Source organism: Eschscholzia californica, unplaced genomic scaffold (genome assembly GCF_041429995.1).
Source record: "Eschscholzia californica isolate CP2 unplaced genomic scaffold, dmEscCali1.0.p SCAF_172, whole genome shotgun sequence".
NCBI lineage: Eukaryota > Viridiplantae > Streptophyta > Magnoliopsida > Ranunculales > Papaveraceae > Eschscholzia > Eschscholzia californica.
Genome location: NW_028238279.1, coordinates 27,501 through 41,698, shown reverse-complemented (window position 1 = coordinate 41,698; position 14,198 = coordinate 27,501). Strand labels below are relative to the sequence as shown.

General features: G+C 34.0%; 1 protein-coding gene across 1 annotated transcript; it reads right to left on the bottom strand.

Annotated features, from left to right (window-relative positions):
- Positions 1–1,441: 1,441 nt before the first annotated feature.
- LOC147561075 (NAD(P)H-quinone oxidoreductase subunit H, chloroplastic) lies at positions 1,442–10,476 on the bottom strand. Its single transcript, XM_086657446.1, has 2 exons — positions 7,267–10,476; positions 1,442–6,198 (listed from the first exon to the last, which is right to left on the bottom strand). The coding sequence occupies exon 1, from the start codon at positions 9,000–9,002 to the stop codon at positions 7,821–7,823; it is 1,182 nt and encodes a 393-aa protein (XP_086513572.1). The 5' UTR covers positions 9,003–10,476; the 3' UTR covers positions 1,442–6,198; positions 7,267–7,820.
- Positions 10,477–14,198: the final 3,722 nt, after the last annotated feature.

Genomic DNA, 14,198 nt, shown 5'->3' with positions numbered 1-14,198 from the left:
ACTAATGATTATTGAACGTTCAAATAGGAATTTCAATGAGTCTTTATTCATTGATTTGATTTTTTCTTCAAAAAAATTACATTGAATTGACTCCTTACAATATCGCAGATTTAATCTGAATGGGTTATTATGCTTTCTAGCAAGCCGCTATGGTGAAATCGGTAGACACGCTGCTCTTAGGAAGCAGTGCTAGAGCATCTCGGTTCGAGTCCGAGTGGCGGCATCTTCTAAAAGAGATACAATAAATCCTATAATGAATTAAATTCCTCATTTCTATTCCAGTATTGAAAGAACCCCCTTTATTTTTATGATATTTTCGACTTTAGAACATATATTAACTCACGTCTCTTTTTCTATCGTTTCAATAGTAATTACGATTTATGTGATGACCTTATTAGTCCATGAAATCGTAGGACTATACGATTCGTTAGAAAAAGGCATGATAGCTACTTTTTTCTGTATAACCGGATTATTAGTTACTCGTTGGATTTATTCGGGACATTTTCCCTTAAGTGATTTATATGAATCATTAATGTTCCTTTCATGGGGCTTTTCCATTATTCATATGTTTCCTAAAATACAGAACCATAAAAATAATTTAAGCGCAATAACCGCCCCAAGTGCTATTTTTACCCAAGGATTTGCTACTTCGGGTTTTTTAACTGAAATGCATCAATCCACAACATTAGTACCTGCTCTCCAATCCCAGTGGTTAATGATGCATGTAAGTATGATGTTATTGAGCTATGCAGCTCTTTTATGTGGATCATTATTATCAGTAGCTCTTCTAGTCATTACATTTCGAAAAAGCATAGAGGTTTTTACTAAAAACAATCATTTTTTAATTGGGCCATTTTCCTTTGGTGCGATCCAATATGTAAATGAAAGAACCAATGTTTTACTAAACAATTCTTTTCTTTCATTTAGAAATTACCACAGATATCAATTGATTCAGCAATTGGATCGTTGGAGTTATCGTGTGATTAGTCTAGGGTTTATCTTTTTAACCATAGGTATTCTTTCAGGAGCAGTGTGGGCTAACGAGGCATGGGGATCATATTGGAATTGGGACCCCAAGGAAACCTGGGCTTTTATTACTTGGACTATATTCGCTATTTATTTACATATTAGAACAAATCCAAATTTGCAAGGTGCGAATTCCGCAATTGTGGCTTCTATGGGATTTCTTATAATTTGGATATGTTATTTTGGGGTCAATCTATTAGGAATAGGGCTACATAGTTATGGTTCATTCACATTAACAGCTAATTGAAGAAGCGACCTAATACATAGGAATAGCATATGTAACGAAAGTTTGTCTGAGTTTTTGAGAACCATTTGGATCGAGTAGTGATTCAAATGGTTCTCAAAAGGCCAAACGTATCCGATTAGAATTCACTTCGTTTTTTTTTTTACTTAAAATAGGAAAAACTAAGTCTTATTTTTATTTCATTGGCCAACGAACGGTTTTTGAAATCACAACATTGTTTGATTTTATGTCTTATTCATGAAAACTATCTATAAAAGTAATTAGATAAAATAGCTTCGACCTTGTCAACTGATAATGAGAGAACGAAATCCGGATAAATACCAATACCTATTACGGGTAGAAAGATACAGATCGAAACAAATAGTTCTCGTGGTCCAGAATCCAAAAAAGAATAGTTTGGGGCATTAAATTGCTTGTATCCATAGAACATCTGGCGTAACATAGATAATGAATAAATAGGAGTTAATATCATTCCAATTGCCATTACAAAAGTAATAAAAACTTTTGGCATTAAAAGATATTTTGGGCTGCTAATTATGCCAAAAAATACTACCAATTCGGCAACAAAACCACTCATTCCCGGCAATGCAAGAGAGGCCATCGAGAAGCTACTGAACATTGTAAATATTTTGGGCATTGGGATAGCTATTCCTCCCATTTCGTCGAGATAAACAAGACGTATTCTATCGTAACTCGTTCCTGCCAAGAAAAAAAGCGCCGCACCAATAAATCCATGAGAAATTATTTGTAAAATGGCTCCATTGAGTCCCGTATCGGTTATGGAAGCAATTCCTATAATTGTAAAACCCATATGAGATACCGAGGAATAGGCGATTCTCTTTTTTAAATTGCGTTGCCCGGGAGATGTTAAAGCTGCATAGATTATTTGCATTGTGCCTACTATCATCAACCAGGGAGAAAATATAGAATGAGCGTGGGGTAATAATTCCATATTGATCCGAACCAATCCATACGCCCCCATTTTTAATAAGATTCCGGCTAGAAGCATACATGTACTGTAATGTGCTTCGCCGTGGGTATCTGGTAACCATGTATGTAGAGGTATAATCGGTGATTTGACAGCATAACCAATAAGAAACCCAAAATAGAATATTATTTCTAATGCTACAGGATACGATTGATTAGCTGATGTTTCAAAATTTAATGTTGGTTCATTAGAACCATATAAACCCATGCCAAGAACTCCCATTAAGAGAAAAATAGAACCCCCAGCAGTGTACAAAATAAACTTTGTAGCTGAGTACAAACGTTTCTTCCCCCCCCACATGGATAGAAGTAGGTAAACAGGAATTAATTCTAACTCCCACATGATGAAAAAAAGTAAAAGATCGCGAGAAGAAAATGATCCTATTTGACCGCTGTACATTGCTAACATTAAGAAATGGAACAATCGCGAATCCCGAGTAACTGGCCGAGCCGCTAAAGTAGCTAAAGTAGTGATGAATCCCGTCAGTAAAATGGGTCCTATGGAAATTCCATCAATTCCTAGCCTCCAGTGAAAATTAAAAATATTTATCCATTTATAATCCTGTTCTAATTGGATTAATGAATCGTCCAATTGGAAATGATAACAGAATGCATAGGTTGTTAGAAGAAGTTCTACTAGGCATATACATATAGTATACCATCGAATTACCTTATTTCCCTTATGGGGAAGAAATAAAATTGAAAAACCCGCGGATATCGGCAAAACAACAATTATTGTTAACCAAGGAAAATCATTCGTGGTAAAGACAAGATAAGATACACTTTGACCAGAAAACCCCGTGCTCGAAATAATAGATTTTATCGAGTACGGAGTTTTGTCGGTAAAGAGAAAAAAAATGGATTCAAGTGAAGTTTTCTGTAACGTATCAATAAGATAGACCCATGCTGCGAGTTGTCTCGTGCCATAAATAAACCCGGACACTCAAGAAATCTGTTGGACAAGCGGATTCACACCTCTTACAACCTACACAGTCTTCTGTTCTTGGAGCAGAAGCAATTTGCTTAGCTTTACATCCGTCCCAAGGTATCATTTCTAATACATCTGTGGGGCAGGCTCGGACACATTGAGTACACCCTATACATGTATCATAAATCTTTACTGAATGTGACATTGGATCTATCCATTTTTTGAACGTCATAAATTTTCGATCTAGTCAAATAATAACTGAATCAGATATTGTAGACACCAGACGAATCAATGATTTACCAGAATTGTTTTCTAATAAATCGACTTCTGGATCTGCTCATGAGAGAGGGCCAAGATACTTTGATTTATTACGTTTTAGCAAACATGGTCGTATCTTTGTTTATGCCGTACATGATGCTAATTTGAATTAGTGAATTTTTTTTCGTTATTTGTATGATTAACACATTAATATAATTAGCATTATTTATTCAACAAATTCGATTGATTGATACGAGTTGATTTTCTATTACGATGAATTGACGAAACAATAGCTGGTCCAATAGCTGCTTCAGCGGCGGCAATAGCTATAACAAAAATCGAGAAAATGTCGCCTTTTAATTGGCGACTATCAAATAAATCAGAAAATGTTACGAAATTTATATTAACGGCATTCAGTATAAGCTCAAGACACATAAGTGCTCTAACCATATTTCTACTTGTGATCAATCCATAAATACCGATAGAAAATAAATAGGCACTCAAAACAAGTTCATGTTCAAGCATCATTAAACAAATCCTCATCAATCTGGATTCATTTCATTTCAATATGAACAACAATTAAGCCTTGGTCGGTTTGATTGACTCGAATATAACAAGTACAAAACAAAGAAAGATACTGGTATTAGATTTATAATTATAGGTATTTATTACTGACGCGCCATAGCAATTGCACCTATCAAGGAAACTAAAAGAATTATAGAAATGAGTTCAAATGGAAGAAAAAAATCTGTTGATAAATGAATCCCAATTTGTTGACCATTAGTTATCAAATCCTGTTCCAAAATTTGGTTTGATCTTGTAGTCCAAATAATCCCGTACCACGACGTATCTAGGATAGTAGTAATTAGTGAAACAAAAATACTTGTACAAACCAGTGAAGTTACTCCATCTCCAACGGTCCAAAGATGGAAATCATTGTAATATTCTGAGTCATTCATGAACATCACAGCGAATATGATTAAGACATTTATGGCTCCCACATAAATAAGGAGCTGCGCAGCAGCTACAAAATGGGAATTCGATGGAATATGAAATAAGGATATACAAACAAGAACCAATCCCAATGAAAAGGCAGAAAAAATGGTATTGGTAAGTAATACCACTCCTAGACCCCCTAATATAAGACCCGATCCCAAAAATACTAAAAGAAAATCATGTATTGGTCCAGTTAAATCCATTATATGTAAAAAGAGATAAATAAGTTGAAATGTTTCATAATCTTATTGACCAAATCAGAAAAAAAAAAAAAAACAAAAGAAGTTACCCCGTTTTTTAGGATAAGTTACTTATTGAATTTCATCCTATATGGGGTGTGAGTTGGTGTAGATAGAGTTATTAATTCCATTTATCTATCCGAAAGAGTCCGAAAGAGTCGTTCGAAATTCGATATTATTCTATTTTATAGATTACTTATACATTTATAGATTTCGAAATAATCACGGATATGTGAATGGATTTTGAATCCAAAGCAAACCGTCATTCTCATCAATCAAGAGTTCGGATTTTTAGTTATTCATCGAGTAAAATAAAAGAAGCTTCGCTCTTTTAGCTTTAGATCAAAACGGAATCTTAGTAATCGGTAATCGTTCTTGAATCAAAGGGTTTCCCCGTGGCTGTTTTTATTTGAGTAGAGTTCATAATGGTTTGGATTGTGTAATCTTCAATTACTGTCATTGGTAACCGACCCAAAGCTATTTGATTATAATTCAATTCGTGACGATCATAAGTAGAAAGTTCATATTCTTCAGTCATTGATAAACAGTTTGTTGGACAATACTCAACGCAGTTACCACAAAATATACAGATTCCGAAATCAATACTATAGTTAAGCAATCGTTTTTTTCGAATATCGGTTTCTAATTTCCAATCAACAACGGGTAGATCTATAGGGCAGACACGAACACATACTTCACAAGCAATGCATTTATCAAATTCAAAGTGAATTCGACCACGGAAACGCTCTGATGTGATCAATTTTTCATAAGGATATTGAATAGTTACGGGTAAACGATTCGTGTGGGATAAGGTAATCATGAAACTTTGACCGATATACCTTGCAGCTCTTACTGTTTGTTGACCATAATCCATGAACCCAGTTACCATAGGGAACATATGGCGAATTTCTATGAATAATTTGCTGTTTCTTTCTCTTGTTTGAGAGAAGTTATAAATCGGGAATAGAATCTCGTATGCCCTTATAGTGAAAGGAGTTGGAAAGAAGTTGTCAATAATAGATTACCTAGAGAAATAGGTAAAAGAAATTTCCACCCAAGATTTAATAGTTGGTCCATTCTCATCCTAGGTAAAGTCCATCTTGTTGTAATAGGAATGAACAGGAACAAATAAGCTTTAGCTAATGTAATAAAAATACCAATTGTCATTCCAAAAACCCCACCCACTTCGTTTATTCCGAAAAGCTCAGGAATAAATATGTACGGAACAGAGAAATTCCAACCACCTAAGTAAAGAACTGTTACAAATAATGAAGAAACTAGGAGATTTAGATAGGAAGCAACGTAAAATAAACCAAATTTGATACCTGAATATTCGGTTTGATAACCTGCTACTAATTCTTCTTCTGCTTCTGGTAAATCAAAAGGTAATCTCTCACATTCTGCTAGGGAAGAAATTAGAAAAACTGTAAACCCTATAGGTTGACGCCACAAATTCCACCCCCAAAAACCATATTTTGACTGCGCCTCGACTATATCAACTGTACTTGAACTGTTAGATAATCATAGTCGGTGATAACATCACTGCTTTCATCGCTATTCCAGAACCGTACATGATACTTCAGCCTCATACGGCTCCTCGATGGCCATAAATAAATCTAAGGACTGATTCAGTATTATCCCGATATGTTAGTAGGGTAGATAGAGTAAAGATGCATCGAAGAGCCCCAAATTAGACCAATGCAATTCCGTCTGCTATAATACCAAAAAAATGCTTCCGAATTGATCTTATCCTTTATAATTTAAAATTTCTATTTTTCTTTGTTCAGTAATAAAATTACTTAATCCTTTAATAAAATACTCCTTGGATCAACAATAGATATTTCGACCCATTTATTTCGATTACGAAAAAAAGAATTAGACATTAGCTCATGAATCATGATAAGAACTCTACCTGTCTATCTCTATGAATATGGATAGAGAAAAGAAAGAATAGAAAATATTTCGTATTTTTCATTTTCTTATTGCAATTCTATTTCTTTCGTTCCTATTCTTCTTTCTCAGAAAAAGAGAGGAGGGCTCTAAAAATAAAGGATTACTTCGTTCCTGATAGTTATTTCTTTAACTAGTGGATAGGAGCATACTCGGGATCGGGATCGTGGGGAAGTACTGCTTGATCATTTCTACCAACTTAAAGCCCCCATTAGGATTCCGTTTATTTTATGCAGAAATACCCATTTGGATAACTTACATTATCTCCATTACTAATCCTTTGTGTATTTTGGTGTTCCTAACCGTCCACTCATTTTTGCTTGATCCCCGGTATGGCAATACATACAACCGTTAAAACTCCATCCAGTTGATCTTTTCTACCCGCTTCAAATCATGATGACTAATCAACCAATCTTGGGGTAATTTATACTGTTTATTTCCGCTGAACTCTTGTACATAGGGAATGAGACTTAATCTTTTTACTGCAAATTTAGAAGCAGTTTTCTTTCACTCATATAACTATCTGGTTTAGGTCATCACCCCGAATGATGAATAAAAAACGGAAGATCTTTATTCCCTACATTCAACTTCTTTCCTAGAAAGAAATAGGTAAAAGTACATGTCCCAACGAATCGCACGTAGAGATATTGATAACACACATGGAGTTAATGGTATTTCATAACTAATGGATTGAGCAGCAGCTCGGAGACCACCTAAAAAGGAATATTTATTATTCGATCCATATCCTGACATAAGAAGTCCAATAGGAGCAATACTTGAAATGGAAATCCATAAAAAAACACCTATACTAAGATCGGCTAGAACAAGGCGATATCCAAAAGGAATTACTGAATAACTTAGTAAAATTGATATGACTGCTATAGAGGGCCCTAGACTGAATAAACGAATATCTCCTCTAGAGGGGAGAAGATCCTCTTTGAAAAGTAGTTTGGTCCCATCCGCTAGAGCTTGAAGAATTCCCAAAGGGCCCGCGTATTCAGGTCCAATACGTTGTTGTATACCTGCGGATATTTTTCTTTCTAACCACACAATTACTAGTATCCCTATTGTGATTCCCAATACAGGAGTAAAAATAGGGACAAGCAACCATATGAGCCCATAAAACTCTTTTAAGGATTCCAATCTGGAAAAAGAATTGATAGCCTGCACTTCTGTCATATCAATTATCATTTTAACGATCAACTTCTCCCATAATGATATCTATACTACCTAGTATCGTCATAATATCAGCCAATTTCATTCTTTTAACTAGCTGAGGAAGAATTTGCAAATTGATAAAACCCGGCGGACGAATTTTCCATCTCCAGGGAAAAACACTCTGATCTCCTATCAGATAAATTCCCAATTCGCCTTTTGGGGCTTCCACTCTCACATAAAGTTCTTGTTTCGACAATTCAAAAGTAGGAGAGGGTTTTTTACTAATGAATCGATATTCAAAATCATTCCAGTCGGAATCCCTTGCTCTATCAAAGCGTCGGACTTCTAAATTCTCATAGGGTCCCCCCGGAATTCCTTCCAGAGCTTGTTGAATAATTTTTATGGATTCTGTCATTTCACTGATTCGGACTAAATAACGAGCTAATGAATCTCCCTCTTTCTGCCATTGCACTTCCCAATCAAATTCGTCGTAACACTCATAATGATCAACTTTACGAAGATCCCATTGGATTCCGGAAGCTCGTAGCATTGGTCCTGATAAACCCCAATTTATTGCTTCCTCTCCTCCAACAACACCCACTCCTTCAACTCGTTCCAAAAAAATGGGATTGCGCGTAATAAGCTTTTGATATTCAGCAACCCCTGTTAAAAAATAATCACAGAAATCCAAACATTTATCTATCCAGCCATAAGGTAGATCAGCAGCTACGCCTCCGATACGGAAATAATTATGCATCATTCGCATACCTGTGGCAGCTTCGAATAGATCATATATCAATTCTCTCTCTCTGAAAATATAGAAGAAAGGAGTCTGCGCACCGATATCCGCCATAAAAGGGCCGAGCCATAACAAATGAGAAGCTATACGACTCAGTTCCAGCATAATGACTCTGATATAGCGGGCTCTTTTAGGGACTTGAATATTTCCCAACCGTTCTGGTCCATTTACCGTTATTGCCTCGGTAAACATAGTAGCTAAATAATCCCAACGCGTTACATAAGGTAAATATTGTATAATTGTTCGGTTTTCCGCAATTTTTTCCATCCCTCTGTGTAAATAACCCAATATGGGTTCACAGTCAATAACATCTTCACCATCTAGAGTAATGATCAGTCGAAGAACGCCATGCATTGATGGGTGGTGAGGGCCCATATTGACTATCATGAGGTCTTTTCTTGTAGCTGGTACAGTCATATGTTTTTTCCCCGATTCATTATTCCATGAATTGCTGAAAACGAAATGAAGTTCATCAAAATTCAAGATCTAATAAAATCAAATAATTAAAAATGAATTTTCAAATTAACTTAACGAGTTTTTGGCTCCCGAATATTCAACTGACCAATTAATTCTTTATAACGTATTCTATTTTTCTTTGACAAATAAGCCAGCAACCGTTGACGTTTTCCCAGAGTTTTCCGTAGACCTCTCTGAGATAAATAGTCTTTTTTGTGCAATTCCAAATGTGAAGTAAGTCTCCGTATTTTATTGGTGAAGCTGAATACTTGAAATTCAACAGACCCCTTGTTTTCGTTTTCTTCTTTTGCTTCTTGCGAAATAACCGAGATTAATGAATTTTTTACCATAAAAATAATTCTTCTACCCCCCTTTTTTCTTTCTTTTATACAGATATCAGATATGGAGTTTATCGATCAGTAAAAATAATGCTAGTCATTTTAATCTGGTATACACAATACTATGAATTTATTCATATACTATTACTATCTTTTCTATCAAATTTCATTAATCAATTTGCAATTTGATTCGGATATAGATACATAAAGTATAGCCCCTCACCCCCCCCAAAAAAATATAAAAAATGAGACCTAAGATTAAGAAGATTCTTAGGTCATTGAATCAGTATCATGTATCAGTAATGTAAATATAATACAACACGTGTGTATATCTGTTTGCCTTCATATACCATCCTAGATATGACACATTATATATAGGTAATTTATCATCAACTTATTCTCAATCGTGGATACATATATATCCTTGACATACTGAAACGGCTTCCATTACTGGTATCAAACCAATAGCGATTCATACAAGCTAAATCTTCTAATCGATAATTTGGCCAAAGAAATAATTTCAATTTAATGAATTTATTTGGATCTCTATCAAGATGCTTGCTCTCATCCAAAAATGGACCGCAGTTCCTTATGCTGTTCTCATTGCAAAATACTTTATTTCTATCCACAACATTAATATTCTCCGAATTTAAACAAATTCGAATTCGCAATTCTCTACGATGTCTAGGAGATGAAATATTTTCAGGAACAAGAAACTCATAATGATTTTCATCTCTATTTCCAAGGACCCCTTCATGTCTTTGTTTTGTAATGGATTCATCAAAAAAATTCTTATCAACATTTCCTTTTGCTCGGCATTTTCGATTAGTTTGGTCTTTACTCTTATGGACCAGTGAAATAGTTATAGTTTGATACATAATAAATTGCCCATCCCATTTTATAGCCAGGCGAACTGGTTCGAGAATCAATATTCCTTTTTTGATCAATTTTGTAAGAGTTAGACCCCTTTGAATCAGCATTATATCCAGACTCATTTCTCCTCTTTGAATAGAGGATATAGCAATTTTCTTTGGATTTTTCAGTCTAAGCAGGAGACAATATACCTTAATATTATTGATTATTTTTTGATTCAAAGGCTCATCCCATCTCAATTGAAAAAGCAAATATCTTTTCAATAAGAAATCTAGTTCCGCTTCCGTATTGCTCTTGGATTGCTTTTTCTTTCTACGCTTTTTAATGTCTGATCCACCATAATCGTCTTTATCCTCTTTTTGTTGGTTTGGTAGATCTGATCCAAGATCTTCTTGGACTGACTGCTCTTTTTCTTTTTTATTTTCTAATTCAAGATATTTTTTTTCATTAGATGATATATGAAGATCTTTTTTTTCTTTTCCGTTGATGTTTTTATTTTCACTAGTGGTTTGATTTCCATTAAAATGGAAAAGAAGTAATTTGATTGGTATGATCCATGGTTTAATCCTATATGCATCATAAAGCCCCAAAAATTCTGGGAAGAACCAAAGTTCCAGATTTGATATGGGACGATTTAGTATTTCTTCATTCATTCCCATCCAGTCAAAAAATGTTTTTTTTTTGTTGGATAGCTTGATTTGTTTATGAATCGCGAGATAAGAAAGGTCTTTCTTATCAATTTGATTAATTATTGGATAATAATGAGTTACGGTCTTAGTACTTTTATTAATGTTGGTTCCAGTATCCATATTGGTCCAGGCCTCAATATCGATCTTCTTTCTAAGACAAAAATAAATGATTCTACAATCAAAATATTTTCTATCGGGATTTTTATCCGTATCAATAATAAAATCTTCTCCCGGATAATCACTAATAGCTATATCTCCCGGCACATAATCAAATTCGGGTTTATATGTGTTGTACTTATAGGGAATTTCTTGAATCTTGTTTATTTGTAACGGCACTCCAGAAATATATGAATCCTTCCTTTCTTCATAATTAATATATTTATGTGATAAAAGATCATATCTGTATTGTTTTTTCAATTTGTCTTCTTTTTGACTCGGTAATGAATCCATGACATAATCATTTTTTTTCTCAGAATTAATTAATTGGTTTTTTTCATATGAATACAATTTTGTTGAGGCTTTCTTTGGATTTGGAACCGTACGACTTTGATTGACTCTATTTCGCCATTTTTTCAGCACTAATGGAGACGATGTAGTCTGAGCTAAATCATATTGATAGTGGTAATGACTACTTAACCAGTTTTTCCATTCATTCATTCCCGAATTCCGAAGTTTCTTATGCCTTGATTCAAAATCAAATGTTCCTTGTGTTCCAAAAAAATCCTTTATTCTATCCTTAAGAAAACGAGATATTCCGTGATATTGAAGTACAGACCTCAAGTGATATTTGTTAATAACTTTGGTTTGTGATAATTTATAAAAAACATATGCCTGTGACAAGGAAAATAGGCCAGAAAAATTCTGGGAATGCTTATTTCTAATATTAGAAATAGAAAGTGGCTTTTTTATAGTCGAAATAAAAAAAATTCTATTTTCATTTGTTTCATCAATTCCGTTTTCATTTGTTTCATCAATTCCGTTTTCATTTGTTTCATCATTGTAACTGTATTTATCAAAATTTTTTATTTTTAAGTCAAGGAAAGGTTGTACCTTGATCCTGGGAATATTAATAAGATATATAAAAAGGTATCCATGTATATCTTTTCAATCAAAAATTGGAAAAAATGGTGCCGTTTACGTATTAATCTAGTACTTCCTCTTTTTAATTTTAATCTCTGCCAAAAGTTTTTTGGCGATTCTAATCTTTTATCATCATAACTTCTATCATTAGAACTAATATTTATATCTGGGATTCTCCATTTTTTTTTCTTGTCATTTGTTATTTTTTCGATTTGATTTCTGATTGTACTTGTCCTATCGGACAGATCCTTCATTTTTTTTTCTGTCAGTGAATAATTTGTCCAATCCATTGATTTAATTCGACTGGACGCGTCATGAATAATCTGATTTTTTATTATAGAATTTTTTCCATTTTGATTTTCACTCAATTTATATACTTTTCTCAATCCAAATAAGAGAATTGGGTTTACTTTTACAAGCTCTTTCATTATTCTTTTTATAAATAAACCTATTTTTATAATCCATCGTGCTTGTTCTTCCGAGCCCTTTATAAACCCCCTTTTTTTTTCTTTTAAAACTAGAAAAAAATTATTTTTCGTTTTTCTAATTTTTTTTTCAAGTTCTTTAGAAATGGGTTCAAAAAAGGAAGGTCGTTTTCGGGGAGAACCAAACGGGAATTCAGTTTCCATTCCCCAGACTGTTAAAAAACAAAAATTTTCTTTTTTTTCTTTCTTTTTTTTCATTGGATCTCTATGGTGGGATCGTAACTTAGAACTGTGCCAAGGTTTCAAACAGAAAGGAAATAGTATCTTTATCTGAATACCGTCTGTTAACCAGTTTTTTGGAAATTCTGTTTCGGATAATTGAACACCATTATAGGTACATTTAACATGCATTTCTCTACGCCACCCCCTCAAATCCTCATACCACTCGGGGAATTGAAATAATAACATACGGCCGATGTTTTTGGCTATTATCAATGAAGGCAATACAATATATTTCCTAAGAATTGAGTGGGTTACTAACATAGAGCCCCTTATTGCTTGAGCAAATATAATAGTATCCCAGCTTTCCGCTATTGCTATCCGCTCATTTTCCTCTTTTTTTTCCTTATTTTTGTTTTCACTTTTTTCGATCTCTTCCTCCTCAGAATCTGAAGTTTTGAATTCTGTGCTTTTCATCATCCAATTCCTAAAAATGAGATTCAACATTCTAGATGTATATGTATCAAAAGAAAAAAAAAGAGTTTTGTCTATTCTGTCAAAAAAAAGTGGGGAATGCACATTTATTTGAGACAGTTCCCAAGTCACTGTTTTACGTCTTTGAGCACGCATGGATCCTTTGATTAGATCTCGACGAAAATCCGATTTTTGCGAATAACGTAGTAAAGCTACCTCTTCTGCTTGATCAATACTGTTAGTATCCTTCGTACTATTATGAGTGTTGGTTATCTGTTTAGTATCCGTAAAAATGACTACACGTTTGGATTTTCTTGAACGAATCTCACGATCCATTGCTTCTGTCGATTCTTCCCCAGGGTCATCTCCTTCTTCTTGTTCCAAACCCGTGATCAATTGGTGTGACCATCGAGGAACCTTTTTACGGATTTCTTTTATTCCAATGGATTTTTTTCTAATTGTTTGATCATTTTCATCAGTTGTAACTACATCGAAGAAATATTTCGTTTCATTTTCTGAATCAACTTTTCCTTGTTCTGACAGTAATGATTTTCCATCAAATGTATCTTTTTTTTGTTCAAATTCTTGGTAATTTGTGGCAAGAATACTATGAAACTTATTTATCCAAGGTGAATCGTCTTTCGAGGTGATTAAAGAATCATTCATATGCATACTTGAGTCTGAATACAATTTTTTAATTGTTCCGCGATAGGGTCCGTTCAAAAGAGGGTCATATCTTTCAGGCAAGCATTCTTGTTCAGTCTCATCATTGCATAATCTAGTCCTTTTTTCGAGTATGTCCAGATTAAGAGACCCCTGCTCTAGAGCGTCAATTCTATTTAAAAAAGTGTTACTTAAGTTATTTTTTTTTTCTTCATTAGTATAAATCCAATGATTATACAGTTCTTCCGAGGAGAGTTTTTCTGTTGTGCACAAAAAGATCTTTCCTTTTAACATTTCCAAAAAAGTTGACAAACTCGGTGGATATGTAAAAGATATTCTTTCTTTTCCATCACTTTGGCATGTATAAAAAAAATATTGTGACATTTCATTTCGTAC

Excerpts from the sequence above, each read along its gene's own strand:
- LOC147561075 (XM_086657446.1), bottom strand. The coding sequence starts at position 9,002 with ATGACTGTACCAGCTACAAGAAAAGACCTCATGATAGTCAATATGGGC.